This window comes from Sorex araneus, chromosome 3, assembly GCF_027595985.1.
Source record: "Sorex araneus isolate mSorAra2 chromosome 3, mSorAra2.pri, whole genome shotgun sequence".
Taxonomy (NCBI): domain Eukaryota; kingdom Metazoa; phylum Chordata; class Mammalia; order Eulipotyphla; family Soricidae; genus Sorex; species Sorex araneus.
Genome location: NC_073304.1, coordinates 167,015,531 through 167,034,021, shown reverse-complemented (window position 1 = coordinate 167,034,021; position 18,491 = coordinate 167,015,531). Strand labels below are relative to the sequence as shown.

Below are 18,491 nucleotides of genomic sequence, written 5' to 3'. Positions count from 1 at the left end.
CTTACAAGGGTGGGGACTGGGGAGATGGGAGGGGGCGGCAGGTATACTGGGGGGGTTGGTGATGGAAGATGGGCACTGGTGAAGGGAAGGGTGTTTGAGTATTGTATAACTGACATAATCCTGAGAACTATGTAACCCTCCACATGGTGATTCAATAAAAAAAAATAAAAATAAATAAAATAAATAAAAGACAAGGTAGGAGCTGGAGCCAAAGTACAGCAGGTAGGGCATTTGCCTTGCATGCGGCCGACCTGGGTTCAATCCCCGGCATCCCATCTGGTCCCCTGAGCACCAAGAGTGATCCCTGAGTGCAGAGCCAGGAGTAACCCCTGAGCATCACCGGGTAGTATGACCCTAAAAGCCAAAAAATTAAAAAATAATAAGTAAATAAAAAGACTAGTCAATAGCAAACCTAAGTGGATGGATTATTCTCCTGTTGTTTTTCTGTTTGCTGTTGGTTGGTTGCAAGGTTAGAAATGGAACCTAATATGTCGTTAACGGTTTTCATTCAAAGCTTTGAATGAGCAAGGGTGTCATTGGCCACCTAATTATATCAAATGCCTCTGTTAGCACTCAAGTGTGCGAAACTCAAGGCAGCACAAAGTCTTGAAAATCATCCCTAACTCTCTTAGAAGGATATTTTTATCAATGATAGGTGCCAGTAGTCCCATTGATAAACCTGGATGGTTTAAAACTTCACTAGACCTAATGGATTCTCTGAATTTCTTTTGTTTTTGCGGGGGATACACCCAGCAGTGCTCCGGGCTGGTACTCCTGGCTCTGCGCTTAGAGAGAGCCCATATAGGGTGCCTAGGTTCAAACCCAGGTTGGCCACGTGCAAGGCACATGCCCTACCTGCCGTATTGCCGCTCCAGCCCCATGATTTTCTGAATCTCTTAAGAAATGTTTATTTAGTTCATTCTTATTACCTGGACAGTGATTGGCCCTTTTTCTAATTCCTTGCTTTTGATTTCATTCATTTGGTCATTCATTCATTCAACAGGTGTTCAGTGACTGCTATTTCCCAACATGCCAGGGACTGTGTATTACTGGTGCTTTATGACTGCTGGCTTTATATTGTCAGTGTTTCTGGGGGTCATGTATGTGTGTATGTGATTTCATTGGGTGTCAAAGAGAAGACTGTCAAATTTTCTTTCTAGAAAGGACCCGTTGGATTCCCGTGACCGTTGGCTGGATGGCTCGGACCCCACTTTAACTCCGTTGTTCTTTCCTCAGATGCAGCTAGGAAAGAAGCAGACCAGATGGCGGGAGAAGTGGAAGCTCTGTCTGTGGAACTGAAGCATTACATTCAGGAGGACAACTGGAGGTTTGAGCAGGAAATAGAGGAGTGGGAGGAAGAGCAGTCCTGCAAGATCCCTCAGATGGAATCCTCAGCCAACTCGGCCTCACAGGACTTCTCTCCATCACAAGGTATCTGAGAAGACTGTCTGCCAAGGCCGGGCGCCCTGGCCAGCCCCGGATGAGGCAGCCCCAGTCTGTAAATGGGGTTCCGGTGTAGTCGGTTGAGCAGTCATCCAGAGAGAGCTGTGGCTTTCGAATCTGGTTTCAGACGAGGGGAAAGGCTTGTCAGGAAAACTCATTACCGGGCCTTTCACTCTGTTTCGTTTTTTTCCTTACTTCCCAGATTGTTTTGGGGAAACCATGTTAGAATTAGTAGGGGTGTCTGTAACCTCGACCGCCCCCCGACCTCCCCTCCCACACGCACTTGATGGAAGGAGTTGTGTCAAGGTGCCTTCCTACAAGCTGGTTGTTCATAGAAGGCCGTCTTGGCACAGAGAAAGTGGACAAAGTTGGGAACACGTTGAACATTGACCGGCTGATTGGCTGCTTGCTCAAGTAGCTGTTTCTGTCGCTCGTTTGAGGGGGATTCTGGTTGGGATTTGTTTTTCTTCTTGTTTCAAGGCTTGCTAGGAGGCGGGCATGTTAGACTGCGTGTCCCTGCAGCTCACCTCTCACAGCGTCCTCGGGGCTCACTCCTCTGTGCCCTTCTTTCCCAGAGCCGGCCGTCACCTCTCATGGGGCTCGCTGCCTGTCGTCGGAGCACGCAGTGATCGTGAAGGAGCAGACGGCCCAGGCCATTGCCAACACCGCCCGCGCCTACGAGAAGAGCGGGGTGGAAGCAGCCCTGAGTGAGGTACGGACTGACAGATGGGTGGGTGGACGGATGGATGGATGGATGAGTGGATAGACGAACGGACGGGTGGACAGACAGATGGACAGACTGACTCCACTGTTGTCTCATTGTTCTGTGACTCCCCTGTCTCTGCTGCATTTAACCAGCCCCCCTTTCTCTCTCTCCTCTCTCTCTCTCTTTATCTCTTTCTCTCTTTTCCACTCTCTGCGGCCACAGCGTGAGGAAACCGACCCCACACAGCCCAGGTCCCCGGAAAAGCTTGCAGAGCCGTCAGAGCAGCCCCCCGAGGCTGCTGGCGCAGAGCCTGTGGCTGAGCCTAATTCCGAGGTCTCTGAAGTCGAAATCCCCAGTGTGGGGCGGATTCTGGTTAGATCCGATGCAGACGGCTATGATGAGGAGGTACGGCCCTGAGTGCAGGGCCCAGCTCTCCCCTGTCGGTCTGATGTTCCCGTCTCTTGTGACTCCGCCTCTTTTTTTTTTTTTAAGGTGTCTGGGAATAGTTAATATTCTCTCACTGAAACAAATAATGGGCTGGTGGGCCTTGTCTGCTTTTGACTTCCATTACAATTGGTTTTTTAAAAATTGCCTGTTCCCACGCTGTGGGCTTCTCCCAGTACCTGCCCAGAGTCTCGATGACTCAGAAAGGTAGAATTTCATTCCTTTGAGAATTCAGGGCCCCAAATTGCCTTTTGTTTTAAGTGAAGAATGATTTGGGGTTGGTTTTTTTTGTCTTGGGTCATGTTGGTCCATTGTTAACCCCCTTTGAACATAAATAAAGGTCTCAGTTGTGAGCAAAACAAACATGACAGAGGTGGCTGTTTTCATTCTGAACCCCTGGGAAGAAGCTGTCAACCCACCCACTAGTCATTCATTTGCTTTGCGTTTGTCCCTGCGCAAAGATGACCATGAGACCTTTCCTTTAGATTTTTAGTTCTTCTTGGGGGACATAGTTAAGACTATGTCATTAAAAGGTTATTACTTTATTAGTGCTTCTAGGGGCCATACCCATTGGTGCTCAGGGCTTATTCCTGCTCAGGGATCATTCCTGGCAGTTCCTAGGGACCCATATGTGGTGCCTGGGGTTGATCCTGGGGTGGCCGTGTGCAGTGCAAGGACCTTAACTCTGCACAACCTCTCCGACCCTCGAGACTTTTCAATATCATAAATTCCTGCTAGTAAATCTCTAGGGTAGTTGCGCCCTTGGGCTGTTGCTCCGAAACCGTGGAGCAAGTTTGGCATTCTCGCCACAGACACTACCTCCCCGAGAGCTATAATTTCACTCGCTGCTTCTGCAGTGCCATATGGGAGCTATTTTTAGACGGGTGTCTTTCTTTATCCTCAAAATTAGAGAGCGCGGGGACGCGCCAGTCTGGGGGAGGTCCTGCGTGTTGCGTAGTGGGACGGGCTGGAGCGTGAAGGGGGGCGGGAGTGTGGGAAGCTTCACCAGCCGCAGCTGCTGGCCGACAAGCCGCAGCTCCGCTGCCCCCAGCCCCTGCTCACCTGTCTCTTCCGCTGTCTCCTTTTGAACCTGTGTTTCTCTCTCCTTTTTCTCTGTGTTGTGTGCCCTCCTGTGGCAGGTGATGCTGAGCCCCGCCATGCAAGGGGTCATCCTGGCAATAGCTAAAGCCCGGCCGACCTTTGACCGGGACGGGTCTGAAGCAGGGCTTATTAAGGTACCTCTGACTTTTCCCTTTTAATCCCTTGTACCACGTAGAGACAGTAAGGCCGTTAGGTGGTGACGAGTGGGGTGGAAAACGGTCTTCGTGGAAAGCAGATACACCATGTCTCGTCTGCCACATCTCGATGGCTGCTCCTCTGGGGGGCAGGGGTTGGGCACTGCCCTCCTGTGCCAACCCAAGCCCTGGCTCTTGCTGGCCTTGGGAAATGTCTTTTTTTTTTTTTTTTTTGCGTTTTGGGTCACACCTGGCGATGCACTCAGTAATTACCCCTGGCGGTGCTTGGGGGGCCATATGTGATGCTGGGGATCAAACCCGGGTCAGCCGTGTGCAAGGCAAGCACCCTACCCGCTGCACTATCACGCCAGTCCCAGGAAATGTCTATTATTAAGGCTGTGAATGAGACATTGCCTTGGTAAGTTGGGTGCCACAGCATAAGACAGTAGGCCGTGGTTTATTTGTTTGTTTTGTCAAGATACTTATATAAAATCAAATTGGAGGTTACTTGGATGGATCCACTGCATTTATGCAGTGTTTTTTTGGTTTTGTTTTGTTCTGTTTTTAATTTTTGTTATGATTTTGAGAACTTTGTTAGAAGTGCTAATGAGTGTAGAAGTATCTCCGGTGCCTGAGTGGTAGAGGAATTTCACTGCTTACAGACCGTGGTTGTAAAAGTTCTGAAGTCGCCTCAGTCTGATGTTTCTTAGTGTTTTTGGAGTCCAGGAGGCCTCTCCGGCCTTTGGCTGTTGCTCCCCATGTGCAGAAGCCGCCCTCAGCGCCACCTCCTCTGACCGCCACGTGTGTCTCTGACAGGCCTTCCACGAGGAGTACGCCAGGCTCTACCAGCTGGCCAGGGAGACCCCCGCGTCTCACAGTGATCCCCGCCTCCAGCACGTGCTCGTCTACTTCTTCCAGAATGAAGCGCCCAAACGGGTAGTGGAGCGGACCCTTCTGGAACAGTTTGCAGATAAAAACCTTAGCTATGACGAAAGGTAAGAAGGAAATGCGGCGGCAAGTCGGACCCCCCCATACCCCCGCCCCCCACCTTCCCGGGCTCAGTTCTGCTGTCTCTATGGGCAGACTGACCGTGTCTCACTGCCGTCTGCACTTTGTCCCGAGCAGGTCCATCAGTATCATGAAGGTGGCACAAGCGAAACTGAAGGAGATTGGTCCAGATGACATGAATATGGAGGAGTATAAGGTAAAGCCTTTGGCATCTGCCCCGGTGAAATGTTAGTGCCTGGGGCAAACCTGACCATTGCCTGTCATCGGGTTTGCCCTCTTGCCTGACCCTACACTTCCTAGTTTATACCAACTGGACATAAGAATGGATAAAATCTGTAAAACAGCTGCCCCTTTACTCTCCTTCTCTCAGAATCAGCCCTTCAATACCTACTTCAGCCTTGTCTTAGAAAATAGTATTCTTCAGGGCTGGAGAGAATTCAGTAGATAAGGTGTGGGCTTGCACACAGCAGACCTGGATTAGAAACACACCAGTACCACGCAGCGTACCCTGAGAACAGCCGGGTATGGGCGCCAAAAGGAAGGGCTATATAGAGAGGTTTTATATATATATATATATATATATATATATATATATATATATATGGTGCTACTATATACACACCTTGTATATAGTAGCACTGTAGCACCGTCATCCCATTGTTCGTCAATTTGCTCGAGCGGGCACCAGTAATGTCTCCATTGTGAGACTTGTTACTGTTTTTGGCATATTGAATACGCCACATTTAGCTTGCTAGGTTCTGCCGTGCAGGCGGGATACTCGGTAGCTTGCTGGCTCTCCGAGAGGGATGGAGGAATCGAACCCGGGTCAGCCGTGTGCAAGGCAAAATGCCCTATCCACTGTGCTATTGCTCTTTATATAATAGAAGCTAATAAATTTAAAACTTCAATGAAAATAAATCTTCTAGGGCCAGAGCATTAGTACAGTGGTTACAGCTTTTGCTTTGCATCCTGTCGACCCCAGTTCAATTCCTGGCATCCCATACGGTTGGTTCCTCAAGCATCACCTGAGAGCAGAGCGAAGAGTAACCCCTGCGCATTGCCAGGGATGGCACAAAAACAAAAGTATCTTCTGTTTCACAGTTACAGAATTTTGAAATTTAAGATTGGACTCTTGTCCCAAAATGTTGAGTGCATTTTTAATCTGAAAAGTTTGCGTTTATTGCTTTTGCATCTGGCCATGTGTTTGGGGGACCTTATGGGTTGCCAGGGATCAAACCTGGCCATGTGTTCTCAAAAAACTTTGTCTTATTGGACTAGCTGGACTGTGGCTCATGGTGAAAGTGTGTGCCTTGTGTGCTTGGGTTCTGGATTTGAAATGGGAAAAAAAAAAAAACTTACTATGGTAGAAAGTGTAAAAATTCCTTATTCTTGTAATCCCTAATTGTGATTGTTTTCCTTTGCAGAAGTGGCATGAAGATTATAGTTTATTTCGAAAGGTGTCTGTATATCTGCTCACAGGCCTGGAGCTCTATCAGAAAGGAAAGTATGTTGACCTTTTTATGCCCCCAGTCAGTGGTGCTGCCCAGGACTCTTACTCATCACAGCAATGCATCATGCTCCTTAGCCCGTTTACCCCTGTGTCTCTGCTTTGTCCCAGTGTTGCATGACTTTTGTTCTCCTTCCTTCACATAGTAATAGGTTTATCAGGAAAGAGATAGAACGACCAAATTTTTTTGTGTGTAATATGTAAAGAGTAATTTTTAAAAAGAAAACAATTTTTGAGTTGGTAAAGACTTCAATAAAATACCAACTGTCCTGTTTAAGTGGAGGTGAGGGGGAATGAAACTCAGAGGGTGTTTCATAGCATGCCTATGCTTTTTTGGTGAGTTTGTTGAAGAGCTGGGGCCAGAGCGATAGTGCAGCGGGAAGGGTATTTGCCTTCCATGCCGCTGACCTGGGTTTGATCCCCGGCATCCCATAAGGTCCCCCAAGCACTGCCAGTAGTGAGTGTAGAGCTAGCAGTAACCCCTGAGCATCACCAGGTGTGGCCCCCAAACAATTTGTCGAAGAGCTGGGCCTGGCTGCCCCTTTGCCCCAGGCTGCCTCCTGCCTCCCTTTCTTCTTTCTCTGTATTGTGCTTGACTCTGCTCTGTAGCCATAGTGGAATGCAGGACTGGTTGGAACGAGGTTGATGTCCCAGGTGCTGGCCAAGGCGGCCTGAGCTGTTGTTCTCCATCTTCTCAGGTACCAAGAGGCGCTGTCCTACCTGGTGTACGCCTACCAGAGCAACGCAGCGCTGCTGCTGAAGGGCCCCCGGCGGGGCGTCAAGGAGTCCGTCATCGCCTTGTACCGCCGGAAGTGCCTCCTGGTCGGTGCCGTTCGTACAGCCTCAGCGCACCTCTTCCCGGGTTGTGTTTATTGCTGCCCTTGGAAAAACAAAATAATGGGAGTGATCAATAAAACAAAGAGTGGGGCCAGAGCAGTAGTAGAGCAGGGAGCTCATTTGCCTTGCATGTGGCGGACCTGGGTTTGATCCCCCACATCCCCATGCGGTCCCTGGAGCGCCACCAGGAGTAATTCCTGAGTGCAGAGCCAGGAGTAAACCCTGAGCATCGCCGGGTGTGATCCAAAAAGCCAAAAAAAATAAAAGTGGGTGGAAGTGGGGGCAGCTTTCCAGACTCGGCGGTTCGGGGCCGCCCAGTGCGGTGGGGCCTGGTGTGGAGGATCTGGAAGTTGCTGGAGGAGGAGCTCGTAAGCGTGCTCATCGCAGTCGTGCCATACACTGAGGGAGAGGAATGAGGCTTGTGATCGCCTCAGAGCCGGTGCAGATCCGGGGATGCTCTGTCGACCGCCTGGTGCTGATGTGACCTAAAAGGGAAGTTAGACCGCAAGGAAGAAATAAAGGGTCTCCCACAGCTTTTAGGTTTCTCCTCAACAGTAACTTCACAGACAGGGGCTGAAGCAGTAGTACAGCAGGTCAGGGGCTCTCCTTGCATGTGGCCGATCCAGGTTCGATCCCCAGCATCCCATGTAGTCCCGTGAGCACTGCCAGGAGTGATTCCTGAGTGCAGAGCCGGAGGAAGCCCTGAGCACCCTGTACTATCTCTCTGGCCCACCAGTTGGTTTAATGTTTTTGTAGGGGCCAGACCCAGAGGTGTCTGGGAAGATGGTATTCAGGCCTCTGGGATTATCACAGCCACACCCAGTGGTGCTGGTGTGCAAATAATGTGCTGGGGTTTGAACCTGAGGCTGTGCAGATACAGAATCCTCTGAGCCATCGCCCTGGCCCCACCAACACTAGTGATATACAGGGAGGGGCCCTGGCGATAGTATAGCGGGTAAGTCGGGTAAGTCGCTTGCCTTGCGTGCGGCTGACCCGAGTTCGATCCCCGGCATCCCATATGGTCCCCTGAGCACTCCAGGAGTAACTCCTGATTGCAGAGCCATCAGAGCCATCACCGGGTCTGGCCCAAAAAGCAAACGTAAAATAAAATAAATCTCCCACTTGTTTATGCTCTTACCAATAGCTGTTTTTCTTCTAACTCTGCGTTTCATCCATAGGAGCTGAATGCTAAAGCGGCTTCTCTCTTTGAAACGAATGATGAGCACTCGGTCACAGAGGGCATTAACGTGATGAACGAGCTGATCATTCCCTGCATTCACCTCATCATTAATAATGACATCTCCAAGGACGACCTGGACGCCATCGAGATCATGAGGAACCATTGGTGCTCTTACCTGGGGCAAGATATTGCAGGTCTGTCATTGCTGGGCACTTGTAATCATCTCAGGGCTCTTCGGGATTCTAGAAATTGCGCTCGTTTCCCACAGCAGACCAGCTGTCTGTTTTTTTTTTTAAGAGACACACATCCTCACTTGTGTGACCTAATAGTGAACCCGCTGTCCACAAAGTAAGGGAGGGAAGTCTGGTTCTCTTCCCGCTAAGCCCCCCATTACCGCCTTGGTACCCACTGAAGCACCTGCACAGCCAGCCAGAAATAAAACATCACTGCTATCCAAACTTATTTCATCTGCCAATATCTAACTGGTTTTATAGTCAAAAACTACACTTCAGGCTTGGAGAGAGGGTATAACAAGTACTGTATCTTGCCTTACTTGCCTCTGGCATGACATATGGTCCCCAAACCCTGCCAGGAGTGATCTACTGAGTATGGGTCCAGGAGTAAGTCCTGAGCACTGCCTGGTAATGACATACTAATATATATATATATACATATATATATATATATATATATATATATATATATATTAGCACAGGTAGCTCAGATCATGTTTTGCATGCAGGGGGCTGGATTTGGTCACTGGCAACGCCTGGTCTCAGGAATAGCTTTTCAGTTCCACTGGGTGTGTCCCTAAAACCAAATACTAAAAATGACACAATATAGGGCCAGAGCGATAGTACAGCTCGCCGACAAGAGTTTGGTCCCCAGCTTCCCATATGGTCCCCTGAGCACTGCCAGGAGTGATTCCTTAGTGCAGAGCCAGGTGTAATTCATGAGCATTGCCAGGTGTGGCCCAAAAACAAAAAGCTCAGAGAATCAGTGTGTCTATTTTGCATGCTGAAACTGTGTTCCCAGCCCCAGCATGCACGACCCTCTGTGCACCTCCGGCACTCACCCAGAGGGAGCAGGCCCGCAGGCCCACTTCTGCACCCACATTACCCCATGTTGCCAGAACTGAATCTCCTATGACTTGGAAGTTTCAAGACAGAGTTGTTATTATCAGCCATGTCTTCAAGATTGAAAACCGTGGAATGTCTCTGCTTTCCCACAGCATTTTGGAGAGGACACACAGTTCTTTTTATGTGTGTTTGATAGTTTTGGAAAACTGGTGTGTGTTCCAATTGAATTTCCTTGTCGGTGAGGTTAAGCTAGTCTCCTGACATGTTGCAACTTTCAGGGTTCTAAGATTTGTTGAAAAGTTCTATATGTTGAAATGTTCTAAAAATAATTAGTAGCTACAGATTTCCACTTAATATTTTCCGTTTTCTTTTTTCACGTGTGACAGAGAACATTTCCTTGATGCTGCTGGGGTCCACCCTGCGACTTAGGAATCACTTGAAAGAAAGTAGCCTTTGATTGTGTCTATGGTGCAGGGTCTCCTATTCACTGCCTCATATGCATTTGGTGGGGTACCCTCCCCAGCATGCTTATGGTCCCAGAGATCTTGCTGCTGTGCTCAGGGGGGCTGAAGGGGGCCTCCTGGTGCTGGGGATCACACGCAGGTCCTCAAACATACTTGGAATGCATTCTACCCCTTTTCAATGTTGCACCAAAGTAATGGGGGGGGGCTACATCCAGCAGTGCTCAGGGCTTACTCTTGGCTCTGCACTCTGGGATCATTTCTGACCGTGCCCAGGTGTTTGGGATCAAACTCGGTTCAGCCACAAACAAGGCAAGCACCTCCCCTCCTGTGCCGTCTGGCTCTTTCTCAAGTTTTAAACGCCCAACTGATCAGAGGACCTTTCTGTAGAGAAGTGCTCTGTCAGGTTATTCTGTCACCAGTCACATGGCTGCAGGCAATGACCCGAGCCGATAGGTCTGTGTTGAGCCTGAAGGAATCACACTTTGATGTCCAGAGTGACATTTGACCTTTGGGGTTGGGCAGTGGGTGTGCAGAGGACCTCCCAGTACGATTGCAGACTGAACTACTTTTATTCACATCCATGTGCCTGTGTGTGTAACCATCAAAAAATTTTCCTCCCACAGAAAATCTGCAGCTGTGCTTAGGGGAGTTTCTGCCCAGGCTTCTCGATCCTTCCACAGAAATCATTGTCTTGAAGGAGCCTCCAACCATCCGACCCAATTCCCCCTATGACCTTTGCAGCCGATTTGCCGCAGTCATGGAGTCCATTCAGGGGGTCTCAACAGTGACAGTGAAGTAAGCCCCCACCTGCTGGGGGCCCCGTCCCGGTCTGTGGTCGCCTGCCTATTGCCCGGAAGTCTGTGGACAGCGTATTAACCTCGGGAAAGGGATTAGGTGGAAAAGGGAGATTCCTGTCCAGACCCCAGCCACGCCCTGTGTGCGACGGATTGAAAGTACACTCGTGCTTTCCCAACACAGAATCATGTAAGCAGTACAATGGAAGGGACTGGAAAGGCAGGAACCAGCGCTGTATAAGGTCTTGAATCATGCCTGAAGGCCGGAAAGGCCTCTGGCACCTACACACAAGCTTGGGCTCTCCACACCTCTTGCCATTTAAAGAAAAGAATCCTCCTTCCAGCATTAAGATTTCTGCCTGCAGAAGCCTGCATCAGAACCCAGCCCAAATGGACAGCTCCGAGGTACCACGGTGGACAACTGTCAAACTGAGGGGGCCGGCGGCTGCAAGACGGCGAGCGAGAAGCCTCCACTGGCTCTTGACAGGAGCCGACAGGCTGTGCCCCGAGTGAGGTGCTAACCACGCCCCGTCTTAAACCGTGGTCTGGCAGCTGAGATTCCCGTGGCGAGAAGCTGCTGCCGAGTCGCCAGCAAACCATCTCTCCCTTTTCTCCTCACTTGATGTTTTTAAATAACCAGAGAACCTCATACCCAGTCCTGGCCGAAAGGAAGGGAAGTATTACTAGGTGGACTAGCATCGTGAAACTTGACTAACTTTGAGCATTTTGTTAACCCAAAAGGTTACCCTAAAAAGGTAAACTTTTCCAGCATCTGCGGATCTTGAGGGATGTGTCAGAGGCTATTGCTGGCCACAGAGTAACATTTTTGATGGCCCCACCCCTTGTTTTGTTTTTTATTTTTGTTTTGTTTTTTAACTTTTGTTTTGTTTTTGGTTTTTGCCTTGAAAAAAAAATAAAGGGGTGTGGGTTTGTAAAAAGAATATATATATATATACACAAATATATATATATGTATATGTAGAGAGAGAAATAACCTGTTTGACCATTTGTACAAGGCTTCAGATTGGATGTTGTGTCTTAGCCAAATTTTCAGATTCCTGAGGGAAACGTGGGAGGGAAGAACACTTCTACATAACTATGCAGATTTTATAAATGTGCAATAAAAGTATTTGTTTTACTTTCAGCGTGCAGGATGAACTTTATTTAATATGTGCACAGGTTAAATACATTTTTTTTTCGTTATTGTTAAACACATTTAAAAATAGACAAGGGATTTTTGTTTGTGTGATTTTTTTAGTTTGGGGCCACACCTGCAGTGCTCAGAGGTCTTTCCTGGGAGCTCTCAGGGGCTGCAGTGTCGGATACTGAACCTAGGTCTTGTGTATGCACTGCTCTTGCTCCAGCCCACGTAAGAGTTTTGCATATTCATGGGACAGATTGGCCTTTTAATTTCCTTCTGTTAAAAAAACAATAACAACACTGGTTTTGAGCCACATCTTGTGTTCAGGGCTTACCCCTGACTCTGTGTTCAGGAATCACTCCTGACTGCTCAGAGGCCACTCCTGGCAGACTCGGGGACCACATGGACCGCTGGGGTTCAAACCTGGATTGGCCACGTATAAGGCAAGAGTCCTACATGCTGGACTATCACACTGGTCCCTGCTGTGTCCGTTTTGAAAAATTATTAGAAATGAAGACAAAAAGTTTATAATAATACATATTGTCACTATCATCCCGTTGCTCATTGATTTGCTCAAGCGGGCACCAGTAACATCTCCATTGTGAGACTTGTTACTATTTTTGGCATATCGAATACGCCACAGGTAGCTTGCCAGGCTCTGCCGTGTGGGCGAGATACTCTCGGTAGCTTGCCAGGCTCTCCGAGAGGGGTGGAGGAATCGAACCCAGGTGGGCCACTGTGCTATTGCTCCAGCCCAATAATATATATTATATATTCATTATATATTTTATAATTATATATTATGTATGTGCTTAGGACTATGGGGTACACTGGGCATTGAACCCAGACCACCTGCATGCATAGCATACAGAACCAGCCTGTTGAGCTATTTCTCCAGCTCTTGATGTGTTTATAGGATATTCCTGATCTCTTTTTTCATTATTGATACTCTGTGGCTTCTTTTTTTTGGGGGGGGAGGGTGTTAGAATTTCCAGGAAGTTGATCTTTTCCAAGAACTCTGTTTTGCTTTTCCTTATTTTTGCCCATATTTGTGGGGGGAGGGTAGATTGTACCTGACAGTACTTATGGGTTACTCCTGACTTTGCTCTCTTTGCTCTCAGGTGGTCCTTGAGGGACCATTCATGGTGCCAGGGACTGGACTTAGGTGGGCCGTGTGCAAAGCAAGTGTCCTACCCACTTGACTATCACACCAGCCTCTTATTTTTCTCTGTTACAACTTTTTCCCCTGTCCTTTAAATTCTAAGCTTTAGCAATGATGATTAGCTCTGGCTCCCCCCCAACAACTGTCACAGGGACCAGGGATACCTCAGAGGACTGGGGCAACTTGATTTACGTGTAGGAGGCCTCTCAGATTTCATCATAGCGCTCACGGTCCCTGAGCAATGCTAGGAGCAATCTTCAAGCTTGCAGCTGCGAGTTTGCTCCTCCAGGTGTGGCCCCGAAACAAATGCTGCATCGCTTTAGCAAACACAGCTGCAAGGCTGCCCACGCTGTAAGGAGCTGACAGGTACAGGTAGGGATTAAAGCCAGCCCCCTGACCCGTGCTGAGGTCATACCTGTGCTCCTGATGGACAGTCCAGCTGAGAGCTTCCTCCAATTCCTGTACCCACTAAGAGTGCTTTTTACGTTTTCATCGACCTTAATTCCTTGCTGTGAATTACAAAGTCTGTAAAACCTCTTTCATTAATAGTTTATAGTTTTTATGTTTCCTGAATTATATATCTGCTGCCTACATTCCTGGCGTGAAAATGTAGATGGTAAGATGGAAAAGTGTATTCTTTATAATTAACCATTCCTTTAATTTCCATAAACATGAAAGTTGAGGGGGCTAGAGCAATAGCACAGCAGGTAGGGCGTTTTTGCCCTGTACGCGGCCGACCTGGGTTCGATTCCCAGCATCCCATATGGTCCCCCGAGCACCGCCAAGCCAGGAGGAATTCCTGAGTGCAGAGCCAGGAGTAACCTCTGATCATTGCAGGGTGTGACCCAAAAAGTAAAAAAAAAAAAGTTGAGCCGGCGGGTTCAAGTTCTTGGTTCATTGTATGCATTTATTCATTAGTTTTTCCAAAATGTTTTAAGAAATTCACATTTGGAGCTGGAGAGATAGTACACCACGTAGGGCCCTTGCCTTGCATGCAGCCAACCTAGGTCCCCCAAGCACTGCCAGGCATGGTCCCTGAGCACCACGTGTGTGTCCTCCAAATCACAATCACAATCACAATATCCCGTTAATCACCAATTTCTCGGGCGGGCTCAGTAACATCTCATTTCATCCTTTCCCTGAGATCTTAGAAGTCTATTTCGACTTGGCCCTCCTAATGATGTTGCACTGGGGGCTCTTCAGGGTCAGGGGGATGAGATCCAGCTTGTTACTGGATTTTGCATATGAATACACCATGGGAAGCTTGCAAGGCTGTCCCATGGGGGCAGGAAACTCTCAGAAGATTGCCAGTTCTCCTAGAGGGAGAAGTAGGCTAAAGATACAGCACGGCTGCAAAGCGATATCCTCCAAATATCAAAACAAAATTCTGCTTTTCATCACCAAACAATAAAGCGGATGGACACTCATGACATCAGAATGGAACCAGATTTTTTAAAATGCGGGAGGGCGGGGTGGGAAGGGGAACCAGCAGGGTTTGGAGCTTATTCCTGGCTCTTTGCTCAAGAATCGTTATCTGGTGGAACTCGGGGAACAATGTGGGGTACTGGGGATCAAACGTGGGTCAGATGTGTGCAAGGCAGACGCTTTACCCACTGTACTAATGCCTTACCCACTGTCCTATCTGCCCCTTGAAGAGGTTCCTTTAAGGAGGCCACAGCACTTTCTGGGATCACTCAATTTGGTTCTTGGGAGACAAGATGGTGCTGGGGGTCAAACCTGGAGTTTCCACACATAAAGCTTGTGCCCCAGTCCTTTGAACTGTCTCCCTGGTCTTTAAGAATCTTTGAAGGGCATGCCCATGACTTCCTCTTCACTTAATTGCTGTGTTGCCCATGAGTTGCTGGCTCTTTAAGGATGACCTCTCAACCATTTTTGGTTTGGGGGCCACGCCCAGTGAGTGCTCAAGTCTTAAACATGTCTCTGTGCTCACAGGTCATTTATCATATAGATTTCTGGGGATGGGTACCCAGATGGTACCCGCTGTACTGTGTCCCCACCTCTCACTGGACTTCAGTTGTGTCCTGATGCTGGTTTAGAGACAAATGACCAGACTAGTTGACAAGTGCTCTAGCAACAGGTCCCGCTGGCCAGAGTCCTGCCCTCTCTAAGCTACACTGCGATTGCTCCTGCTGTATCAGAAAGAGAGAAAGTTAAGAGGAATGGATAGGAACGTTCATTTCCAAGAACCCTGTCGCAAGCCTCCGCTTGGCTCTGAGAGGTGGCTTGGATTTTCAGGCTGTCATCAGCTCCTGCAGTTCTCTGGAGCAGTGCTCCCTGACCTCCTCCCCCCCCCCCCCCCCACGCACACTTTGGCTCCTGGGAAAGCTCCTGTCCCAGGGCTGGAGAGATAGTTCAGGGAGGGGGGCACTCACTTACCTCTTCTGTTTGCAAAGCACATGATGGTGACCCTGCCAAAATGTGTTTTAGATGATCACAAATCAATACGAAGGAAGACTGGAAGCTAAGATTTAATTAGTCCTATTTGTTTTATCTTTGTTCTTTTTTGTTGTTATTGTTGCCAGTGACCAAATCCAGCCCCTCTGCATTGCAAAACATGCACTCTGAGCTATTTGTCCTACGATGCTCAGGGGTTACTCCAGGCTCTGCACTCAGGAATTACTCCTGGCTGTGCTCAGGGCACCATACGGGATGCCGGGGATTGAACCCAAGTTGATCATGTGCAAGGCAAACGCCCTATCTGCTGTACTTTCACTCCAGCCTCTATCTATCTGTCCTAATTTTTTTTTTAAATACATCATACCTTCTAGTGTTCAGGGCTTACTCCTAGCTCTGCATGCAGGGCTCATTCCTGTCAGGACTTGGGGGAACCATATATGTGTGGTCTGTATGTCTCCAGGGATTGAACCTGTGTTGGTTGCATGCAAAGCAAACACCATACCTGCTGTGCTGTCCTTTGGCCCTTTATTCTACTTTAAATTCTTACTATATTTCCTACCAAGCAGGTAGGTAGAAAACAGTGAGTGTTAGGTGCATAGCATCTCTTCCCTCCAACTTGCTCCGAAAAAAAAAAAAAAGTGAATTTGAGGGGCTGGAACGATTGTACAGCGGGTAGGGCATTTGCCTTGCACACGGCCGACCTGGGTTCAATCCCCAGCATCCCATATGGTCCCCCAAGCACCGCCAGGAGTAATTCCTGAGTACAGAGCCAGGAGTAATTCCTGAGTACAAACCCCTGAGCATTGCTGGGTGTGACCCAAAAAGAAAAAAAAAAATTTCACCAGAATATATTCCTTTCTGAGGATGATACTCTGTTGGTTTATTGGGAATCATATCAGCATTCCCATTCCCACCTCCTATGTTTGGAAAAGGGGTGGGTGATCCAAGCAGGAGGATCCTTCCTGGTCATTCCCGACTCCGGGCTCAATGTGAGGATGCGAAGAGGCAGTGCTAGGGATTCCCTGGGTCACCCTGGTGGTGTTTGGGGGCCTTCACGGCTGCACCTAGTAATGCCCAGGGGAACTCTAGTTGTGGGCATCAGACTTAAGGGAGGGGGCAAGCGGAGAATTGGTATGGAGGGAGCTGTTTAAGGTGCTTGCCTTGGGCTGGGGTGGTAGGACGAGCCCAGTGCTTGCCTAACCAGCAAATAAATAAAATGCTTTGGATGAGGCTGACCTTGGTTCAGTACCTCAATTGTGGTTATTGTTTTGTTTCATTGTTTTTTGTTTTTTGGGAGGGCTATATCTGGCAATGATGATGATGATGATATCTAGCAATACTCAGTGCTTATTGGCTCTGCACTCAGGGCTCACTCTGGAAGTGCTCAGGGGACCATAGCTGGTATCAGGGATCAAACCCAGGTCAGTCTCATGTCAGACAAACACCCTAATTGTTGTATCTTTTGGGCCTCCGGTTTGTGGTTTGGGGGTTTGGGTGCTATACCTGCAGTTCTCCGGGGCTGCTTCTGTGCTCTGTACATGGAGGTTGCTCCCTAGAGTGCTCAGGGGTCAAATCAGAGCCAGCCTTATTCAAGGCTTGCGTTGACTGCTGTGCTGTATCTCCAGTCCCTGCCTTTGGTCCTTTACAAGGAGAGTTTGCAGGACAGAGACTTAAATCTGAGTTTGCACCCATGTCTTTGCCGAGGAAGGCATAATTGGATGGTGATGGATGATACCGGCATCTACAACTGTGGGCATATGAGGACTGCAAGCCACCAGCCGGCACAGATGTCCCAGCTGGCCACAAAGACCCTGTTTAGATCGAAACAAAAGCCCAAAGGTCAAGATTTCCTTCTGCAGGGCTTTGCATTTTCCCTCTGTCTTGGTGTTGGGAGATTTTCTCGGCATCCCAACCCAGTGGAATGACAAAGATGGACTCAAGAAAGACTTCCTGACAGCAAACCCCTGGGTGTAGGTCCTAGCCAGGTCATCATGGGCCTGATGACTGAATGGTCTGGGCATGTTTACTCACTGCACTGCGCTGTAGCACTGCACTGTCGTCCTGTTCATCAATTTGCTTGAGCGGACACCAGTAACGTCTCCATTGTGAGACTTGTTGTTACTGTCTGCAGTGCAGGCAGGAAACTTGGTAGCTTGGAGGGACACATGCAAGGTAAACACCCTACCTGCTGTGTTATTGTTCCAGACCTCACTAACAAGACAAAAGTCTCCTCTCCTGACCTGGAAAAACAAAACAAACCATTAAAGATAGTTAAAGCTCCCAAGATCAGGGCTGGAGCCATAGCACAGTGGGTTGGCTGTTTGCCTTTCACACGGCTGATGCCGGGAGTCCATATGGTCCCTTGAGCCAGAAGTGATTCCTGAGAGCAGATCCAGTAGGAAGCCCTGAGCATCAACAGGAATGACCCTGATCATCACCAGGCCTGGCCTCCCAGACAAACAGACAAAAAGATCTTACTCCTTCCTACTCTGCTGTACCCATTTCCCTCTTCCCCATTTTCACATTTCCTCTCCCAGTCTAAGTTAGGGTTCCACTCCTTAGCTTTTGGTTCACTTCCAGAGGATGCACGACTGTCTGTTGACTTCCGACTTAGCTAAGTTCCTCTCAGTTCATGCATGCTCTTTTCGAGTCCCACAGTGTGTTATGAATACAATTTCCACTTATTTGTGTGAGTTCACTGAATTACCTCCTTAAGTGTGAGGGGCAGGGATGAAGGTTATCTTTTTTTGAATTGAGTCACAAATTACAAAATTATTCATGATTGATTTTCAGGCATACACTATTTCCAACACCAGTTTTAACCGGCATCCACTTCCCTCCACCAGTGTCCCCAGTTTCCTTCCTGCCCCTGGCTCTGCCTGCCTCCATGGCGTGCACCTTCCTTTCCCACCCGCTTTAGGCACTGTGCATCACAGTACTGATACTGATAGGGTTATATGCATAGCACTTCACTACCTTTTAGCGCTCCCTGCCCACATCCAGAGTGAATCTTGTCTTTTTTTTTTTTCCTTTGGGGACCACATCCAGCTGTGCTCAGGGGCTGCTTCAAGCT

At 48.5% G+C, this 18,491-nt stretch overlaps 1 protein-coding gene across 5 annotated transcripts in view; it reads left to right on the top strand.

The window, feature by feature from the left end:
- The window catches only part of USP28 (ubiquitin specific peptidase 28), a 59,058-nt gene extending 47,223 nt beyond the window's left edge, over nucleotides 1-11,835 (top strand). For 3 of the 5 annotated variants that reach the window (XM_055130455.1, XM_055130454.1, XM_055130458.1), the window contains 10 exons: nucleotides 1,237-1,431; nucleotides 2,019-2,155; nucleotides 2,372-2,554; nucleotides 3,733-3,828; nucleotides 4,645-4,823; nucleotides 4,954-5,032; nucleotides 6,261-6,340; nucleotides 7,042-7,165; nucleotides 8,359-8,554; nucleotides 10,527-11,835. In XM_055130455.1, coding sequence (XP_054986430.1) covers nucleotides 1,237-1,431; nucleotides 2,019-2,155; nucleotides 2,372-2,554; nucleotides 3,733-3,828; nucleotides 4,645-4,823; nucleotides 4,954-5,032; nucleotides 6,261-6,340; nucleotides 7,042-7,165; nucleotides 8,359-8,554; nucleotides 10,527-10,702 — 1,445 coding nt within the window. In that variant the 3' untranslated portion in view covers nucleotides 10,703-11,835. The remainder of the gene's footprint in view (nucleotides 1-1,236; nucleotides 1,432-2,018; nucleotides 2,156-2,371; nucleotides 2,555-3,732; nucleotides 3,829-4,644; nucleotides 4,824-4,953; nucleotides 5,033-6,260; nucleotides 6,341-7,041; nucleotides 7,166-8,358; nucleotides 8,555-10,526) is intronic. The other 2 variants (XM_055130457.1, XM_055130456.1) reach the window with 1 other exon arrangement.
- The last annotated feature ends 6,656 nt before the right edge of the window (nucleotides 11,836-18,491 follow it).